At 36.8% G+C, this 22,560-nt stretch overlaps 1 protein-coding gene across 1 annotated transcript in view; it reads left to right on the top strand.

The window, feature by feature from the left end:
- Positions 1 to 296: 296 nt before the first annotated feature.
- The window catches only part of LOC139118177 (uncharacterized), a 65,877-nt gene continuing 43,613 nt past the window's right edge, over positions 297 to 22,560 (top strand). Inside the window, exons 1-6 of the mRNA XM_070681470.1 lie at positions 297 to 660; positions 13,882 to 14,023; positions 16,427 to 16,546; positions 20,739 to 20,861; positions 21,726 to 21,842; positions 22,366 to 22,560. The exon at positions 22,366 to 22,560 is cut by the window's right edge and continues 12 nt beyond it. Coding sequence (XP_070537571.1) covers positions 340 to 660; positions 13,882 to 14,023; positions 16,427 to 16,546; positions 20,739 to 20,861; positions 21,726 to 21,842; positions 22,366 to 22,560 — 1,018 coding nt within the window. The 5' untranslated portion in view covers positions 297 to 339. The remainder of the gene's footprint in view (positions 661 to 13,881; positions 14,024 to 16,426; positions 16,547 to 20,738; positions 20,862 to 21,725; positions 21,843 to 22,365) is intronic.

The raw sequence follows: 22,560 nt of genomic DNA, 5'->3' as shown, positions 1-22,560 counted from the left end.
GGGACGTTGTTATTCATGGCCTTAGCCATGCGTTGTGAATCACCTTTAACAGGTCTATCAGTAAGATGAAGGCCTACTAAATAATTCAAATCATTGCAGGATTAACAATCACTGATGAATGTAATTAAAAGATACAGAGGGTACATTTAAAAGCGTTCCTCTCTGGATAGAGGTTATGACATATGTGTTTGTTACAGATAGCATCGTTGACAAAAATCAGCCCTTGGCTGACAGTGTGATAAATGCATAAGAGAAACCAATCAAACACACGCAGTGTAAAGAGATAGCAGTTGAACAATACAGGCAGAGCACTAGTACCGTGTTGCGCTCTGTCCGGCGATGGAGCTGCAGGATTTCCACGATTCTGATGGCGCCATGATTTTTAAGAAGGCAGACGACAACAGGAAAGATGAAAGCGCTGGGAATGTAACGTCGAAGGTTGTTGGGACCCGGTGCACTGATGAAACTAGGAGTTTGACTGACTTGTGCAGAGAATTCGCTTCCAAAACAACGGCTCACGGCTTTTCGAACATTGTTGAATCAGGAACAGGCGTCGGCCGCATTGCTTGGTCTGTTGTGTGCTTGATCGCTTTCGTGGCACTTTTCGTTCAAGTGGGACTCCTCTTTCATCAGTATCTCCAATACAATGTTAATGTCAAGGTCAGTAGAAGTCATTTTTATTCGATAAATAACGAACACGAGATTCGTGTAGAAAACTCGCTAGCTTGCAATGGTTGAATGCGAACGACAACGTACTGTTCAAAAACAGAGATATTAATGATGTTTGCGTTAAAGTGATGAAGTACACGGAAATAGATTGTGGTACATATGTTTGGACATGCTGTTAGAAGATGTTTACCTCGTGTTTTTGTCAGAGTAAAAAATTATTATGACTCCTTATCCCCCCCGCCTCTTCTTCCGCCTCCAAATCATCATCATCATCATCATCATCATCATCATCATCATCATCATCGTCGTCGTCGTCGTCGTCTTCGTCGTCGTCGTCGTCATCATCATCGTTGTCAGCGTCGACGCTTTGTGTGTGTATATATAAAACTGAGAGACATTACTTAAGTCTTTTCACGATTTTAGATTATTTACATTCATTTTTTTGTCGCTGATTCAAGTATTCATCTTCGAAATCTGTATCGTAAAGTTGGCTTACATGAGTAAAGTAAACCCTGACATATGCTAGTAATTTGACTCCCGACCGGCAGATTCGCTTACAGTACTAAGGCTTAGTGAGGTGCCGTCGATCAATGAACCTTGTTGGCACGATGCAATCATGAGTTCACTCCGATACCTTAAGTAGAATTCGTTTGATGCGCGTTCTGACAACATGTAGAATTCGATGGTGAAATTTTAAAAATAATTAAAGGCATACTTTTCAAGCTCAGTCTCATCATACACATAAATACCATAATGGAACTCGGAGCCTTTCAAATTGTTCAATGAACTCACAATGGATCAGATATATGCCTGTCTTGTTTTGACCTTTTTGACACAGACATTTTCACTGAAAGCGAGGGAGTACGAGAGTACAAGAGATGTTCCTAGTGTGTTAATAGTTTTGTATTCCTAAGTGTATGTCTCAAAACTAAAAAAAATCTAATTTTATCAGAGTGCTGTTGTATTGATGCTGTTTTTATGCCAAACACATTGCCTTTGACCTTTGAGCGCTGAAATTCCACCAAAAGTGGTTCAATGTTTTATCAATTTTTATGAATTTTCTTTAATTTATTTAGCGATTTTGGACTACATAGACACCACATTTTATCCGTTAGAGTTTTGCATCAAAATTTTGGCAAAAATACTGAAAAAATGGACTGGAAGAGTAATTTTATTGAGGTGACAAAAATTGACTTTGGCGCTCAAAGATGTCATAGAGAGGCCACCGTCAGACATTTGCACATTATTATTCAACGTGTAGGCTGCACTATACTCCGGCTTTCAATAAAAATCTCTTCGGTCATAAATATTTGCTTGGGAGATAAAATTAGGTCTCGTCAATATAAAAGTGTAGTGAGCGTTGTATTACCAAGGTTTCAAATAATTGTATCATGCGAATTATGATAATTAAGGCTACCAAGGAAAATTGATACTGCGTATGTTCATCAGGGAGCATTGACATTGAAGTACAGAAAAGTTCCCTTCTTCCACTGTGAATCAGCAAAACAGACATGTTTCGAACAAATCAGATCAGGTGTGGACACTGATGAAGGACAAGTGATTTGTTCGTAACATGTCTGTTTTGCTAATTCACCGTGGAAGAAGAAAATTTTTCTGTACTTCAAAGAAAATCAAAGCCTCAGAAATTTTCAAAATATTATGCTCGCCAGTTGTGACAATATTTGTATAATGACGCATTAGCCGAGAGCCATGCTAAAGAATTTTCGACATTACTACCAGATCAAGTTTCGGCTTTTGCAAGCAAGTTTAAAAGAAAAAAAAGAATAAAAAGGGAGTTTTTATTTATTTTTTTCAACAAAAGACAAAAATCTTGGACGAAAAATTGAACAAAAATGATTTCGGCAAAAATTGTCCCGAAAACAAGTATCGTAATCTGATTGCGAGCTCATATGAGAAACACTAATAGCAGATCGCGTTTCTGCTATCTGCTGCTTATTTTTCACCAAACCTGTTTACCAACATGCAGCCTGGCAGATAGATGGATACTTACTGATTATAGCTAAAGCCTTTGTCATTTTAGAATATTGTGATGAACAGGGTCTACTTAAAGTGACTTTCGGCATTATATTGTAAAAATGAGATGAGCAAGGTTTGCTGAATATTAAAATGACATTAAAAATTCAATTCACGATAGCTTTACTTCTCATAAAACAGGGTATTTAAATAAGAGACATGGGAAAACACAGCAAACTGAAGAAAAATTGATGAAGTGAAAATTGATATAGTGACAGAAATATTAGATAAACGTGAAGTTTAACCTCGTAGAATCGGTTCGCGATCAGTCTCCCTTCTCTCTCTCTCTCTCTCTCTCTCTCTCTCTCTCTCTCTCTCTCTCTCTCTCTCATAGAATGGCGTCATCAAGCAAGATGCTTCAACAAATTCCAAAATTATCTCTCATTTGCTCCTTTGAGCGTTTGTTAAGTTAAAAACTTACTCAACAGCAGTGTTATTTCGATTTTTAGGGTCGGTGATTTAAGTTCGAGTGAAACCTCATCTCCCATGCGTAGGTCGTAAACATCGGCCTTAAAACAAAAGTGATATTTGATATGTCATCACATTCTCTCAATTTAAACCTCACTATCTACGTCACAGTATATAAAGTTCTCAGCTCCTCAATTTGCGGTGCTTCTGTCAGAACCTACCAGTCGATTCTGTCAGAACCTATCAAGCGGTTCTGACTCTACTATATTTTGCAGTTTATATAAGTACGTTTCAAGTTTGAGTTATTTAAAAATTGTGTCTCTGTTTTTCAACGGCGGTGATACTTCATATATCCTCAGTCCCTGGTCACTACCTGCCTACGACATCTTCTTTCACTTGGCCAAACCTCGAAAATCCACATTAAGAGCACCATCTACAAGGCCCTAATTAATGCATGCCTACACTAGATCTTGAACCTACAGACTTTCACTCGAGAGCCCAACACGTTAAGGCTGCATTCAAAAAACAGGGGGGGGGGGCTGGAGGAATTCAAGGGGGATTCGAAAATTCTGGGGGCGTTAGAGGGGGGATTTGAAAATTTCGCTCTGTATATAAGAGGGAACTTCAAAGTCTTTCGGTTCCCTTTTAATTTTTTTTATATTTTCCGATTACAAGGTTTGGTAATTGAATGAAAAATGGATAACATTTATGTCATCAAATGGTTCTTATGTTAGTAATAATTAAACAAAATCTAGTGCAATTATGTCGCATTTAATGACGTTTGTCTCGAAAAAATCTAACAATGTATGAATGCCATTTAATTTTCGTAAAAAAATAAAGTAGGGCTCGTAACGGGGCAGAAACTTCAACTGTTGATAATTTGTTCAATATTTCTGTGCACTATCAAATACAGTTTCTTGCTGTCCCCCTACAGCACGCTGAACACTGAAACACAATATTCACTATGTCGGCAAAGCCTGTATATCTATCTCGACAAAGCATTTATATCTATCTATCTACCTATCTACCTATCTATATCTATATATATATATATATATATATATATATATATATATATATATATATATATATATATATATATATATATATACCATGAATGTGTGGCGCAGATGAAGAGTTGCTATTGAAAATTGGCGCTAAGAGAGCGTTCAGTTATTATGGCCGGGGGTGGGCCGGCAAAATCTTCTAGCGCAACAGTCAAAATAAGTAATCACCCCCACCCATTGCCCTCAAAAATTGATGACCCCCCTTTCAAGATGACAAAAATTTCATGACACCCCCCCCCCAATATTGCTTGACTATAGTATAGATCCAATTTTGAACGATTTAAACTTGCTGTTACCGGTGCATATATACATGTACTATATGAAATCATTGGAAAAGAGATTTTTTCCAAGACCCTGCTCTTCTTCCAGATCTTGTATACACTGTGTACTGTGTCTCTGAAAGTTCGAAAACTTCTTCATCACTTGCGCTGCTGCCAATTTCATGTATTACAACATCATCATCCTCTTCCTCGGCTGACAGCTCTGAGTCTGATATGTCACTGTCACTTTCCTTATCTGTATTTTGGACAGTTTCCAAATGATGTATGATTTTTCTCTGGCTTTCCATGCTATTTTGTTCTCTCCTGAGTACATCACAGGTAACTGCTTTGATTTTGTCTCCTTTGTTCCCTTTTGTTGACAGGTTGTGGTAAATCAAGTATTTGTTAAGTTCGCGTACATATAATTTCTTAAGTGAGCCATTCATTACCATGGACATCCAGTCGTAATCCTTGTACTGTTTTTCTTGCTCTTCCTTCTTTTGCTGTCTTCTTCCACTTTCTCTTATCACTCGTGTTTGTTTAATAATGTCAGATGTTGAAGACAACTGATGACATGCTCTTCTTTCACTGCATATTTCTGTGACACTTCCTTGATGCTGACATGGTCATCAAGTGATACTTGGTTTTGTCGGAAGAGTCTGGTAATGTTCACTCTGGGCTGCCAGTCATCAGGTTGTCTTGGTTGACCATCATCATGTACTTTGGAGTATCAAATACATCTCTGAAGTGGTAGGGTCTATTTGGATATGGGACAGGTTGTGGTGTTCTGTCCATTTTGGGTCCAGTGAAGGGGTGGAGGCTACAGAACTCACATTTAGCTCCTTTTTCAAGACAGCCCTCCTTCATGTATTCCATATACAGTTCACCGACATGGAAATGGTTGTCTATAAAATTGAATATTTTTTGGATGTAAGCTGAACCTGGGATAGCGGCCGTTGCTTGTTCACTGGAAAGCCTGGTATATTCGTGGATGCAGTCTGAGTTATTGTAGAAATACATATTTTCAGTTCTCTCAGAAACATGTGCCTTTATGTATTCATTCAGGACAGGTGCTCCATCAATTCGCCTTTGAACTTCATGTGCAACTTCCCATGCATTTCTCTGCATTCTTTCTTTCTCATATCTTTCATACTCTGCCACTGTCATATTTTGTATGTCTTCTTCACTCATATCTTCAAATTTCTTGAACTTTTCCCAATGGATGGTGCTGCCATCTACAACAGAATCTCAAATGGCTGAATTTGTTCTCTTAGCTTCCCCCTTGCCACTGTCACCTCTGGATCCAAGGCATCGTATTCTGTAATTCGAGTCATGAATCATGGCAAGTTCAGCTTCCCTAAAGCGAACTTCAAGGTTTGAAACTCCAACTCCAGGACCTGCATCTGTAAGATCTGCCCAGTTTGGTTTTACTTTAGGCAAACACAGGTCATCAAACGTATCAATCAGAGATGTACAGGATTCAGCCAAATGTTTGAAATCCATCAGGAGATCTTCTGTATAGATAGGATGCTTACAGAGTTTTGAAAGTAGATTGGTGGCAATAGTGCTTACTTGCTCTAGTGCTGGTATAACACGCACTGCTAGCAGTTTATTTTCTTCATCCAGGATGGTACTGCTACAATCAGCCTCTGTGATGGCACACTTCACTCGCCGGTGTAAATGTTCCAATCTTTCCGTTTCATATTTCAAGTGCCTGCAGTTTTCCTTGCCAGATGTTTTTTTAATGTCTTCTTCTTCTGTCATTCGACTATAAAGCATCATGTCATCACGAATACGAGCACAGACACTTCTGAAACCTTGACTATATTTTGTGCTGTCTTGCTGTACTTCAAATATATCAGGGTATGTATGCCTGAGCCATTCAGTTTCAGATGCCCAAACAGTTCCAGATGATCCAATAATTGCTTTTGGTCGGATAATGACAAAGTGATTGTCATCAGCTGGCAGCAAATGTTCAGTGTCATTCTCTATTTGCCCTTTCTTACTGAATATGCGGTGAGCAGAAGGAGTGATATACATCTGTTTCTCTGGCCAGTCATATTTTGGCAGTGTTCTTGCTTGCTTGACATCACTTAGTGTCAAGATAGTTTTATTTCTCGTCTTTTCAAAGCCCTCTGTTGTACCAGGCCTGAGGTACGCTTTGTCATCCATGCTTCTCATAAAGCAGAAGCCTGCTGAACTTCCGTTTTTCTCAGAAAAGAATCTTCTTTTGATGTTGTTTACATGTGCTCTCTGATAGTGTGTGTTTCCATTTGTAGAGTCTTCAGCTTTTAGAGGTTTCTTGAAACAGAACAGGCTTTTGCCACGATGTTGTTTTGCCTGCAGTGACTTGATATTCCGTGGTCGTGCACGATTGTAGACTGTTGATGCAGACTTCAAAAGCCTTTTATTTCTCAGGGCTAGCCTGTAGTTGGCAATGTTGAGAAGATCTCTTGCTTTCACTCGTTTATTCGTACACACGATGGTATCATGCCGTCGACCATGATCGGTACTTTTGTCTTCAATGCACTTTGCAATGAAACTCTCATCATCGCTATCCAGTAGTTGTGGTCTTCCTTGCTCTGTCAGGTAGCGTTTCTTTAGTCTTTCAGATTCAATTAAGAATTTGGCTTTCCTCTTGATTGCAGCTTTTGATAGCTGTATCTCTTTTTGTGATTTTGGATCTTTACGGGATTCAATGTCTTTCAAGGTGTTATTGAGGTCATCAATACGATTCTGTACATGATCAAGTTGATGTTTTGACCAAATGTCCTTCTTTTTCCCAGCACGTTTTGTAAAGTCTGAAGTTGTTTGGTTATATCTACCTTCTTTTCTTCAAGTCTTAGATGATACATGTCAGTGGCAGCAATGTTAGCATTTGAAACTTCTGTTCTAACCATCTGTACCCTTTGTGTATCTCTCGCAATGTTGTCTGAGTCAATACCAACAGAATCAAGTCCAGAACGTGATAAGAATGATCCAAGGATAACTCGCATACATGTTCTGTCCCATTCTGTGTCTAATGTTTACATAATTTTTTGAACATTCTCTCGCACATGTGGGTCTAATCTCGTTGGAGTTTGTTCCTCCTTTGAAAGCAGTGATGATAAAAATGTCACATAGTCAAAGGTCTGTGACTGCAAAATGATGAATCTCTTCCCTGTAAATAGATGAAAAATAGCAAGTGAACCTTACTGCACAATACTGAATTATTATTACAGTCATTTAAAGTACCGGTCTGAGGGCGCTGTGGGCAATTGTAGTTTGAATTATATGTCGAGCACAATTAGCTCAGAATATTAAGGTCATTGGGTGATAAAGTCCCAAACTTTGAAGTCCAGATGGACTCTATTTTCCTGCGAAGCACGTCATATTGTTTAGTTATTTTGACAATCCTAATTATTGAAACCTCTGAAGGGCCGGGTATGTTGATTTTGATTGAAAAGGATTGCGACAGGAGTGGTTATTTTAAGTCTTATCGTCCATAAATGGTTATTAAACCTGAGGCAAAATTCTATGTAAGTTTTTCCTACATGCTGTTTGTTGCATCTTTTGCATGTATTAGATGGACCACGTTTTTGGATTTACAGGTGATGTTATATTTGATGGTGTAAACTGTTGCGTGACTTTGAAATTGAGTAGCATTATTGGAGTATTTACAAATATTACAGCATCTGTTTGAGCCGCAGTGTAGAAACCCGCTGTAAGCGTAGAGTGTTGTACGTGGCTGTGAACCAACAGGACTCGTAGATTATGACTACATCGGTGAGCTATTATTGGCGGATTTGGAATAGCAGATTTGCGGCGAGATGATTTATGTCGGAACACTAAGTGGGAATTGACGATTTGTGTGTTTGGGTGGTATGGATTAAACTTTGTTACTAATGGAATACGTTACCGGTATTGTTTGGTTTTATAGGTGAACAGCAAATCAACATCACCCAAATGGACCTTATTTTAATGTGCCCATCTCACATACAGCCACATCATACGTCATTTGAAAGCTTATTATATCTATGTACTTCAAAAAATTGACGATGTTGAGCTGCCGAATAGGGCCGTAACCCCCTAATTTGCATAATTCACACAGCTATCCGATTTGCATAAATCCGATATAAAATTAGAAATTTAAATTCATTGTTAACTTCTTTAAACATACTTTTAAACTATCGGGTGATATATCAAATGAAAGGTATGTGCATTTGAAACACAAAATTGATATCCAAAGAAATATTAAAAGTGATTTTACTGAAATATTTTCATATTTATATTGAAAAAATAATTTTCCCATTTTGAATAATGATATTTTAAAAAGTTTAACACATAAAAGCACATCATACGTCATTTATGTCTCTTATTATCTAAAATTCAAGAAAAGTGACAATGTTGAGCTGCCAAGTAGGGCCGTAGCCCCCAATTTGCATAATTCACACGGTTACCCAATTTGCATAAATGCGATAAAAATTCGAAAATTATTTAAACTACTCTAAACATACTATTAAACTATCGAGTGATGTATAAAGTGACATGTATTTGGGATATTTACTTATAAAATACATAATTGATATCCAAGAGATATTAAAATTGATTTTACCGAAATATTTTCATATTTATATTGAAAAAAATATTTTCCCCTTTTGAATAACGGTATTTTAAAATTTTTAACAGATCAATGCAACCACAAGCATTACGATATGCAAACAGTGCTTAGGACATGAAGAACAAACAGCTGAAATTAGTTCTCAAAATGAATACCTCTCTTGTTGCATGTGTGTTTTAAAATATATGAACACCTCTTCTTATTTGCTATATTATCCGATACCAATGTCTAGGTTTTATAGGTTAGAGGCTATTTCTCCAAACACCCCTTTTAGGAGATATGACAACCTTTTAATGACACTCAAATATATCACAATTTCTTGTAATGTTGTAACCATGGCAACAGGAGTAAACAATATAAATACATCAATATTGATTTTTAACATATTTAGTAAATAATTTGAACGCCCTACATTTTTTCATAAAGATGTATTGGGAAAATATCTTCAATTACTATTAAGTACAGGCATAAAGAAGGATCCACATGAACCACGTTTTTTTATAGTTGTGAAAAAAGCAGCTCTGTAGACGAAACAATGTGTCAGAGTAAGCTGCAGTCAAAGTAATGGCATAATTCATGATCCATATAATTCATGGAAATACAGTATCATTCAGTTCGAGTAAATCTAGTAATTCTGGAAATTCAACCTCTTCTTCACCATCATTGTCATGAGTAAAAGGGTTGCCACAGTTATTGCTGCCTTTGCAGGAACAAAGATCTATGCAGGGAAGATTAATGTGACAGCAGACACAACTGGTAACATGTAAGAGAAAGCAACTTCACACATACAGACATAGTTCATATCTTAGTTGTTTGCGATTTGTGTATGATATTGTATATATTGTAAGTATATTTTATGCTTGGCTGTTTTATGTAAAGCGTAGATTTGCCATGACGAGACGTACCCCTTATCCACGTGTCTTTCTCCGAACCCGCACTTGAGTTGAGACACTAATGTGACACTGCGATCCTTTGATGCTACCTTTCGAGAACAGAGTTTTCTTCATCAGTCGCTTAATCATTTTTGGTTGGTGAAACATGTGTAATGATTGATTGTATGTGTTACTACGCTGTTCCAGTGTTTGTTCTTTGAGTGAGGTTAGGGTTAAGGTTAGGGTTAGCACAGTAATTTCCCGCGAGGACAACTGTTTTGTAAGTTAAGAATGACTTTAGATTTGGTGAATTGATGGTGACGTTTCCATATGTCATTTTTGAGGCAAACATTCCCCGTCTCTGTGAAAAAGTGTTCTCTATAAGCATATGTCCGATACTATCAGCTTTTTTATGTTGTTCTTTAGGACTTCATGTGCTAATTTCTTCAACTGATGATTAAATTTGCATGGTAGCCTATTTCCTTTTTTTTAGCTAGAAAGTATCTCCTTGGAATATACCTAGCTTTTAGCCCTTAATTTTATTTTGCAATTTCCTAGAATTTGCTATTATAATATGTAATTTGCATAACATTTGCATATGTCAGTTACCAGACATTCCTGAAAAAAGCTTGTTTGATAGCTTTCAAACCTGTTATGTCAAAATTACACGAGTTTTGATCGAGGTAGAGTCAGGGCTTTGACATTCTGTGTTTATCCCGTCTATCTGTCTTGCCTGTTTCATGGCATTTCTGTCTCCACGTTCATCCATCTCTGCCTCTCCCTTTAAATCTGTCCCCTTTTGTCTCTCTGTCTCTCTCCATCTCTGTCTGTCTGTCTCTGTCAGTCTGTCTGTCTGTCTATTTGTCTGTCTGTCTCTGTCTGTCTGTCTGTCTCTTTGTCTGTCTGTCTCTCTGTCTCTCATTATACAAATCTGCGACGGGATAAAAACCAAAAAGTAACTTTAGGGACTGGTCAGTTTCTTCGGCCTGGGGGGGGGGGGGCGGTGGATTATTTTTTGCCAACGTCAAAAAGTGGCTGACCCCCCTATTCCAAATTTTGAAAACAGGGTGATCCCCCTATTCCAAATTTCGAAATACAGGGGAGACCCCCCCCCCCTGGCGCGCGACATAGGTAAAACAAAAAGGTGGACATATAATATATATATAATATATATATATATATATATATATATATATATATATATATATATATATATATATATATATATATATATATATATAAAATCGGAAGTGAGGATGGTCTCAACAAGACACAACAAAAAGGCTTTCACGGTGACTAGCTTTCGCCCTGCTTACAGGGCATCATCAGGTCCAACTGGAGAACTCAAGTACATGTGTCACTGTTAGGGTTTGAAAGTGCAAAGTATGCAAAATCAATTATGCAAATTGATTATCAGAACAGTCGACGCAAAAACAGGTGTAAATGCAACAATGGAAAGGAACTTGTGAATGAAGGATGACAGTTAAAAGGACAGAGGGGTTTCGGTGTTCAAGCCATCTGGATACATTGTTTTCAACTTCTTTATCCAAAATGTCTCAATCCAACATGACGGAGTCTTTGTTTGTGATTTGTTCGATGACGACAACCGCGAGATCACTGTCCGAATGTCCAGATTCATTGAAGTGTGGTGCTACAAGTGGACTAGTGTTATACTGTCGTCTACGGATACAGCTTCGGTGGCCGGAAAGTCTTTGTTTGACCATATTCCGTGTTTGTCCAATGTACATTAGTTGACATTATATATATATATATATATATATATATATATATATATATATATATATATATATATATATATATATATATATATTTTATATTTTACATATATTTATATTTTAAATAGTCATGCTATATTTTAATGAAATTGTTGACATGCCAGTTGTAAGATAGGAATTTCAAAGTGTCAATCTTAAATTTTGAATACAGTACATTTTGAATGAGCTGTATTTTGAATGAGCTGTGAATGTATTTCACACTTTCCATGCTTAACCAGATGTCCTGAACTGTTGTACAGAAATGTATGTCAATCATTAATATCAAAGAGGAAAAACCAGTGAATCAAAAACTTTGATGGGTGTTAAGACTTGCCAACCATCCAATTAAATCTCCTGAGGAGCCCAAGAGAGCTTTTTTAGCCAAATCTGATGTGTACAGTGTCTGAGAGGACCTTTTCTTGTAACATTGAAACCATAGAAGCACAGCTAATAATGACAAAAACTGCCTTTTTTAACTGTTATTTTGTTCATAAAAAATCATCTGTCTACAGAAAACCTGTGACAAAAAGGAAAATAATTGCATTAATGAGAAGGAAAGATATCTTGTCATTTTTCTATCTCTAAAATAAGTCACTGTATCAAATATATATTGTGAAATATTTGTGCATGTTGCTTTCTCATACTGAATTCTCATAGAGAGAACAGAAAAGTATCAGGAATTTGTCATCCTTTTCATATGAAATGCAGACTTCATAATGGTACACTTTCACTTAGCAAACATCAAGATATCTCTGATTTATTAAAGTATGGCGCCCGAAGGGCGCGCCGAAAAATATGAAACATCCTGATATCTCTGATATATATGCCTTGTATATTAAAGTCATGCACCTGAAGGGCATGCTGAAAAATGTCTGATATATTAAAGTAATGAGCTTGAAGAGCACACTGAAAAATATGGAACGTACAGATATCTCTGATGTATGTATGCTTGATATGTTAAAGTGGGGCGTGCTGAAAAATATGACTGATTATTAAAGTCACGCGCCCGAAGGGCGCGCCGAAAAATACAACGAATGATGAAATTTGTGGCTGACACTAGCATTTTAGGCAATGATGAGCCTGTGTCAAAATTCAAAAACACACTGACCCCCCCCCCCTTTTGGGCATTTCAAAACATGGTGACCCCCCCCCCCCTATCACCAAAGTCAAAAACAGGGTGACCCCCCCCCATGAATCCACCGCCCCCCAGGCTGAAGAAACTGACCAGTCCCTTAAACAGTGCAATCATTACAAATGAATGACCACACCAATAGCGCTGATCGCAAATGACGTCATTTTTTATCTCATTAATATGCATAAATAACTATTTGTCCGCATTTTCCGCATAAACGACAAAAATAAAACCTGTAAGTGTTACAAGGGCTATTAAAGTCACACTAATTCGTATGAATTCATGGCTCAGACTACAAGCTGCAACAACAGCCGCGCATGCAAGGTCAAAGTTTTTTCCGAATTTTAGGCAGCGTTGTCCGAAGTCGCGCGCGTGCAGCTATATTTCGTTACAAACCTGAAAACGCGACCAATGCTATTGTGCTACATTTTCTACTTACACAAGGGACTTAAGTAGATGATGTGTGGAAGAGCCATCGACCCCTGTGATATTAATCACTCAGTAGTCTATTTAACAGTTCCCTAAGTAATCAGTCTCAGCGAGTTCGGTAATTATTGAAGTTATCTTTCACGGTAAAGAATGAAATGAATATCCTCAATTTAGAGTCATTGATAATAATGCGTGTATTACTTTGGAGAACTCTTATTAATCAATTATTTCAATATTTCTTGTAGAAAACACATGACATAGTGAATGACTTTATTTCATTAAAATCCGATCATTTGATCATCTGACAATAAGATAGTCGACGAGATGGGGTATCTCATTCAATACTTTGTGTCATAAATTTCATAAATTTAATTAGTCCGGCTATTTCTAATACTTCCTTGGCCGGGGTCGAATATTTGAAAAAAGACATGATGAGATGATTGACTTCGAATTAACAAAGCACATTTTGTGTCAGCAAATCAATTTTGTTTCGTTTAGTGTGAGTGGGGTCACTAAGTGGGGTCACATCCTGTGATAGAAGTGAAGACGTAGTTCAGAACTAACGCGCATTAGCATGTCCACAAGGAAAGATTCCTGCCAAACATCAATGATTTTGTTTTATTTCACATCTTAAGGTCGCCATTGTCTCAGAGAAGACATTGGACTTCCCATCAGTCACTGTGTGTAATACAAACAAGCTCAGGAGAAGTGCCGTGAGGGATTCAGCTTACAAGGAAATGTTGATGATAGAGACGAGCTACGTCCCAGCCTATTATGGTGAGTAATATCGATCGATTTGATAGACTTCGCTCCGTGCAGCATGACGATAGTGCCATCACGAAAGTTGATCACATTTGTTATGAACAGATTCATTAAAACTTCTGCAGAAAACCACCGAACATTCATTTTGTGTGAATTCTACTCAGTTGTACCAGTGCTGACTAATATTTCAGTCACATCTTAACCTTTTGAGCGCCAACGTCAATTTTTGTCACCTTTGTAAAATGAAACTCAAACAATGATAAAAAACTGAAGCCAACGTGATATCATGTCAATTCAGCCCAAATCTATTACTAAAATTACAGAAAAATATACAAAAATTTACAAAATGTTGCACTAAAATTTTGGAGGGAAAAGATATGGCACTCAAAGGGTTATAAGACAAAGGAGAGTCTGGTGGATTTTTCCGAGATGTATAAACTTTCAATTAGCCTTTACATACATCAAAAGAAAACTACAATAACTTTGACGGTAACATTATTTGATTAACCTTGAAGTACAACTTCTCTCTATGGCGTCATCAAACCAATTAATGTGTCTACATAGGATTGGTTGACCAAAACAGGTGCAAATCAGTCCCCAACAACATAAGCAAAATAAAAAACTGATGTAAAATATATAGTTTAAAATATAAATAAAAAAAAATAAAAAATGAAAAGCCATGTTTATGTAGGACTACATTTACTACAAAAGCAGCGGACTGTCAATGTACAAGTGTTTTGAGGATCAAATGAGCTATGAAATTTGTTCGAATTATACAATTATTTATTGCCCGGTTAAATGCATTAAACTGGTCTGTAAATGCCCTGGGTAAACTATTACATATATAGGCTATGAGATTAAAAAAGAGGTGGCGATAAGGAAGAGTGTTAAAGTGATGAAAAGCAGTGTATTGGAATAAGCACTTAAACGGGCGTGAATGTTAGAAGATGAAAACTTAACAAACGTATATATGTTCATAGAATACAGTCCATTAATCCAATTATCAAAGAACATAAGGTCAAGCACCTCTCTGCGTAGTGTAAAAGGTGAAAAGACACCAATCTCTGTTTATAATCAACACGGGTAGGATAGTGGAGCATGTATCTATTCGCTGCTTTTGGATTCTTTCTAATTAGATTTCGTTTATAATTTGCCGTCAAACGTAAAAAAATATGCTCTTCTGTTTGATGCCTCCTTGAAAACGATAGGTCTCTAGGTAGCTATTTATTTCTAGGTCAAGTGTGATATTGGAGATAAAAATATAATTGTCTTCGGGTTCAAAATAGGGTAGGTCATCTCACCGGAAACCCACACCCTCCCCACTTAGTAAGGCATTGTTAAATCTCAAAGATGTTACAATAAATAAATATTTGAAACGAGTTGTTTTTGTTAGAACATAAAGCTACCATGCATTCATAATTGAAATTTACTTACACATTTAACATAATTAACACACATCAGTTATCACTGATTTAATTTCCACTGAGGAATACAACAACCGGTCCATTCATCAATGCCTTGTACGCATACGCTCTCTCATACATTCTGGCAGAAATGACTTCATTGGCAGCTGGCCTTTCACGATTCTCAACTCTCTTTCCCTGAAGCGTGTACAGTGTAAGGATCACGAGTTTGAAGAACAATCACAAACGTTCACTTTCAAAGAAATGTTATCAATGTTTTAGTTACATTAATAATTCTGTCACAATTCTATACAACCCTGATGGGTATACGCAAAGTTGCGCTCTCACTTCTGTTCTAATCAAATGGTACCTCCTCAGGTATTTTTAAACATTCTTTCGTTTAATATTGGAAAGACAGGGCCACTGAGGTCTCCTGTAAAGTAACGGAAAAGACGGCCTCAGAGGCTATTCTGTTCACCTGCAGAGCTATCAACCCAGAGTAGAAAATTCATTTTCTCGATTTGATTCGAACTGACAACGTGCGGCACCTAGTCACCTAGCAAAAACAGTCAAATCCCCATCCCTGTAAAGAGTGATTCAATAATTGTATTGAACTTAACAATTACTGAATGCCTATCGTTTGCATAACGACGTCATAGGGATCTGTACTTCCTATGTTCAACATACTTACAAAGAAAGTGTAGATATCTTCTTATATAATTCTGTTTCAAAACTGAGAATCGATTCATGGTCAGCTAATTATATTTGTACCAATGATTACTTCAGTGAAACAAATATCTATCTATCTATCTATCTATCTATCTATCTATCTATCTATCTATCTATCTATCTATCTATCTTAATGTATGTATGTATGTATGTATGTATGTATGTATGTATGTATGTATGTATGTATGTATGTATGTATGTATGTATGTATGTATGTATACTAGACATTCTCTTTGTTATCCGTGACCGCTCTGATCTTGCCCGTCTCTTTAATCTTAAAATGTAGTACCCTGTATAGAGGGCGATTTCCTGTGCAACAACAATATACACTGTATAAAATCTTACTTGGTCTGTGACGGTATCAAACACTGTGACGATATGAGTGATGAATGGAACTGCACTTATCGTAAGTATAAATTGAGTTAGTGTGAACCTCGAAACATCGAGACTTAAACTTTTTCTCAAACTTCTCTGCAGGAAATTTAAACACACTCTTCCAAATCAATAATAACAATCGGGGGTCGTCGTGCAGATGTCGGTACTAGAGAGCCAAATTACCTTGCCAATGTTTGAAATTCAAAATGGCCGCCATCGCCTCTGTTAGCTCCATGAGGAAAAGTGATATTTTAAAATTTACACAAGGATGAAACGTTGAATACTTTATTTGCTCGCTAGCTTCTAAAAGAACGCAGACAAACGATAACGCAGAAAAGGACCGAAAAATGTGAAAGTCCTGATATCTTTCCCCGAGAATTAGATTTATGGTTACAAGTGAATTGAAAAAGATTATATTAATATACGGACCTATTTATAAGCTTAATTTTCTCACTATTTCTAAATATGGTGTTCACGTATGTTTGTCAATAACCTGAAGCGTAATAATTTCCCCCGTAGATTTAAAAGTTGTACACCGTTTTGAAGCGAGCTCTACAGAATTGCTACTACACTCCTCGTTCAATCCTGAACGCAAACTTGCATGTCTCTAGCACAAATCTAACAATTCCACGACATAATATTAAGTATGTATCTGCAAAACACTGGAATTCTTTACTTGCTTATATAAAACTTCTGTGACTTGAAAAAAGGCAAGCTGGAAGAAGTCGGCAGTGAAAAGTTATATACTTGTTGACATTGCAATAGGGTAAAATGCGCATCGGGGTAAGATATTCGGCCTCTTTTTTACAATACGTGCTTGGTGCGCTCATTTTGAGCAAGTTAGTACAATTTTAATCGTCGCATGTTGTGAAAATAAAAATATTTTTTTTTTTTCGGGAATGACTTCCATTTTGAATTCAAATATCGGTCAATTTAAGATATTTTGTTTCTCTGGTACCCAGATTTGCATGGTCACCCAATGGTTTTGATTATTGATTTTTAAAGATAACTGTTCAAGGTTTCGCTGAGGATGGTCTCAGCAAAAGTTTAAGTCTTAAAGTGGCACTCCCACTTGGTAACATTTTTAAAGCACATTTTTGTAATGCCAACGGTCGATATTTGACGTGGCGACTGCGCGCGGATCACGAGATATCGATAAAAACATGTCCTCAAAAAAGTAAAAGTTTGAATTCCGGTGGCCCACCTAAATTCAGCTTCCGAACATCGAACATTCGGCACTTTGGCCATTGTCAACTAAGCTATGGAGTACGAATCTACGCTTACGCTGCTGTATGACACAGAACCACTCGCGTCGATCGGTCATGCCCCCGGGGGAAAGCCGAGTCTTACTGACTCTGAGAAAAACGGAAAACAAAGTTTGATTCCACCAGAATTCGCATAGATGACTAGCATAGTTACCTGCGGTTGATACATAGCATATGCATAGACGCATACCACGTGCGCGGCGTACTGCGTTGCAGACCACAAAATGTAGTCATCGGAGGTGGCTAATATTTGACACCTAAAAACTGATGTTTATGTGGTATAGGTTAAAAATATAGTACAACTGATTAAGAATAATGAAAATGACAAAAACTAAGGAAAAGTTTTACAAAACTTACCTGAGGTAATGGCATAATGCTATATTAAGTCTTTGCAGTTGGAAGTAAATTAATTGCATCATTCGAACTTATTGTAGACTCCCTAGAAAATCGTCAATCAGCACAAAAACAAACCTTCGGGGTATTTCGGGCCAAAATCAGAAACGATCGTAAAACTTCGGGATATGAAAAATATGCTCGGGAAATGACATGTTTTTATCAATATCTCGCAATCCACGCGCAGTCGCCACGTCAGATATCGACCGTTGGCATGACACAAATGTGTTTTAAAAATGTTACCAAGTGGGAGTGCCTCTTTAGGTAAAGTGCGACGAATTCGGACGCGCACGCGCTTTAGAACGTTTTCTGCGCAGATTTAAGGCCATCGTCTGGGCTAATGTCGGTCAAAATGCTCAAAAAATCTAATTTTATTTTTTTCCTTCATTGTCACCCTCGACATGTATACTTTCAAATAAGCTATATCATTCTTCAAAAAATATTAACTAAAATCGAGAAAAATCGCGTTTTTTTCCCACTGACCCCTGGTCAAATTTTATTTAGTCTAATTATATATTCAAACAGGTAAATCGCTATTTTTGGTTGCCTAAAAACTTTGTTGAGTTATGGCATCATGTATGAAGTAGTGACCATTTGCTTGCTTATTGAAGCAGCTTTTTCAGAGGTAAAAATATGGCGTTGTGGAAATTGTGAGGTTGAGACTAATTGCAGTCTTAAAAAGCCAGATCAATGAGTAATCGGGAAGAAATTTGCAACAAATGATTCTGTTTTATATTTTGTGTGGATATTACTGTAAGGCATATGAAGATTTTCATTCAGGTATAGCAATTAAACCAGAAAACAAACCATATTAGACGTTATGGTGTCCATATAAATAACAAGTAAAGAATCTCACATGAATTTCATTATCATGCTGATTATAAAATCAATGTTTTTTTGATAATTAACAGTTCATTTTTCACTTAGAAAGCAATTACAATCAGGCTTTTGTAAATAGAATTCTAACTGACAATTTAAACTTGTCCAATACTCTATTTTGAGGTCGTAAACTTTGCATGAAGTATGAGTACCACCTTTATGTTGTAAACATTTCAATCCAATACTCCTAACAATTGTGTTTTGTACTGCATTCGTTTCTTGTGGCAGTAATAACTCTTGAAAGAATGGTTGGAATGCAATGAAAATCAGCCAACATAAATGAAATTAAATACTTTACAAAACAAACTTCAAAAAACAAGGTCATCCAATCATGTCATAGTAGAAACTTGACGGAAAGTTGTGAAATTTATTAATTTTTCAATCTTACCGAGATGACTATGATTTAATTTATATGACATCTTATACAGTCATAGATTTAGGTTCATATTGTAATACATATACATCTGAATGCTACAGAAAAAAATCGGTTGTTGTATGACTTTTCGTTCAATAGATATCTTTGCCACAAATTTCCTCATATTTTTAACCCTGAAATTGTCGCCACGGCAACCGAATATCCGGTTTTCCCCCTGCACTGCATTTAACCATCTACTGCAACAAAAGATGACAAACTCTGAAAACAAGGTACTACACGGTTAGTGTTTAAAAATAGCCCCTACAATAGCCTTAACTCTAGCCTGCCGCATGTGGATTATTTAGTAGCGCATGTATTTAACATCACCTGTCATTGTTGAAATTGCGCTTTTACCTACTTTTTTGACCCAGTCTCTTAGGTATACATGTGACCTATAACCTTGTCATATTCTGACCCCCTAGGAAGCTGGTTTTTATTCAATATGGGCGAAAAATTAACATTTCTCACCATTTACATGGCGCACATTACCCATTCACCGGGAGATATTGTAAAAAGTAGCGTGGTGACACCCTTTTATTAAAAGTGTAAATTTAATGGTATTATGTCAAGATTTTATCGCCAAGTTTGGTCAAAATGACACATTCAAAGCGACAGGAAGAAAGTTCGAAAATTATGTAGTGATATAAGTTCGATATCGTCATTCTGTAATCGATACTCATGTTAAAATTTCTTTACAAACATCATGAAAACTATACATTCGATAGATATGGATCTTATGTCTCGGTATTTATTGAAATTAACTCATTTGCTAAGCGTTTTATAATTGCTTTCTTTAGTTTAACTGAATTATATCATTTTTATTTATTTCTAACGACGCCATTTTAACGTCCGTTTCCATGGAAACGAGCGTAGTGACCCCCATTTTTTGTTTCATTTTTGCACTTGCACAACTTCCAAGAATATTTGTGCAAAGTTTCAAGAAACTGACACCACAACCTAATTTTGTCTTAATTAATAGTACTGTACCTTATTAAAGACTCACAATAGCAGACTGGCATTTTAAATATTTTCAATTTTCTCCCAAGAATTTGCCTCATGCCCATCCGCTTACTTGTGATATCTGCTTAGTGCGTTTTTTAATACTCAAGAATGTAAGAACGTAATTTCCGCCTTTTTATCATCCTCTTTTAACCGTTTAAGACAAACGTTGTAAAAAACGATTTTAAATATTACATGTGATAGCTACATATCATTTATTCTCTCCTCGTTTTAGTGTTGTTCTATTTTTCTCTTTCTCTTGGTTTCATCAGCCGAGTGTGGAGATGAACAATTTCTATGTCATTCTGGCAGTGAGTTAGGGACATGCATTCCTGACAAATTGCTCTGCGATAGAGCAAAGGACTGCTACGAGGGTGAAGATGAAGACGGGTGTGGTAAGTCTGACTTGCACCACTGGTCAGAATAAAACGAAGGGCATTAAAGGGCTGTGAGGGACATTTAAGGACAGTATTTCTTAATACAGAACGGACAGGAACAGTATTTTTAGTGAAGAATTGAGTGAAGGACAGCGTATTCTCTCCACAATAAGTCGATGGACAGTGTTATTATTACAAATGAGTACAAAAGGCCAGCATTTGTATAAGATGAGATATTGAGACCATGTAGATGTCCTAAATTTGATTTTGGAATTTCACTGAATGTTGATTCACTATACATTGTTGTTTTTAGGAAACTACAAATATTTTTTTTAATACAAAAACTAGCTAAATCTGTGTATTTATAGACGCTTGATTATTGATATATATGCACTTGATTAGGCTAGGGTGGTTACAAGTGCATGTGTGTGCAAAAAATTTGATTTTGGAATTTCACCGAAGTGTCGAGTCACTATATATTGTAGTCCATAGGAAACTATGAATAATTTTTTAAAACAAAAATAGTTAAATCTGTGTATTTATAAACGCTTGATTATTGATATTCGTGTACTTCATTAGGCTAGGGTAGTTACAAGCCTATGTATGCAAAAGACATTGTAAAATGTGACCCTCCCCCATTTCCTTCGACCCACTTCCGTAATATTTAAAAATTAATAATAAGTGAAGGCTCCCTAAGGTAAATTGAGAGTTTTTATAGTCAACAAGCTAGTTCCGACAAAGGCCAAGTTAAACCGCGCCGCAAAATAAAACATTATACATATCAAAATTTGGATATATAATAGCGATTAGAGCAAAACGAAGGCATACTGCTGAGGTCGATCTTGTCATTTGAGCTGATTCTATATATACCTTTACTTACAGAATGTAATGAAGATGATTTCGAATGCCTACAGTCCAAGGAATGTATAGACAGAATCAGGTTGTGTGACGGTTCCTACGATTGTCGTGACGGAAGTGATGAAAGCGGAAGTTTATGCGGTGAGATATTCTTCAACCAAGTATGGGGCGTCAGAGCATAATTTTATGTAATTGTGTTGTTGAAAAGCCGACTGAATTTCTTTTCCCACCACCCAATCAATTATTGCTTTTGCGTCTCCCTTGCGTCTTTTAGGCTAAATTCTTGCTTTCTGTGATTTGATTTTAGATGGCGTTACACAATAGTTTGTCCTTAAGGAAATCAATTAGATCAACTCATTTGTAAACACCACAAAATACGGGCTTGTAGAAATTGAAATTAAAAAGTTTTCGTAACTCGATCGGCACAAGACTTACAGTTTACTGGTGACATTCTGAGAACATATAAACTACAACGATAGATCGTGGCTATCGTTCATGACGAAACCACGAACCACATGGTGACGACGAAAACCACCACATTGATGGTAGTAGTATGAGTAGCGACGATTTACCACAACAATTTCACTCGATGGCACAAGTTGGGAGTATCACATAACAGTAATTCAAACAAACTGTCTCTTTCTCTTAATTTATCATGTTTCAGAGCCTACTCTCACAAATGCAGCGAAATGGAAACGGACAAGACGCATCGATGGCTATCTGAGCACGAATCGACCATATCTTGCCAATGACGGAAATATAGACACCTGCGCCATAACAGAAAACATCATGGAACCACACTGGACATGCGATCTTGGTAAAACTTATCTTGTCTACGAAATAACTATCACGCACAGAC

This window comes from Ptychodera flava, chromosome 19, assembly GCF_041260155.1.
Source record: "Ptychodera flava strain L36383 chromosome 19, AS_Pfla_20210202, whole genome shotgun sequence".
NCBI classification, from domain to species: Eukaryota; Metazoa; Hemichordata; class Enteropneusta; family Ptychoderidae; genus Ptychodera; species Ptychodera flava.
This window is presented reverse-complemented; position numbering and strand designations above follow the sequence as displayed.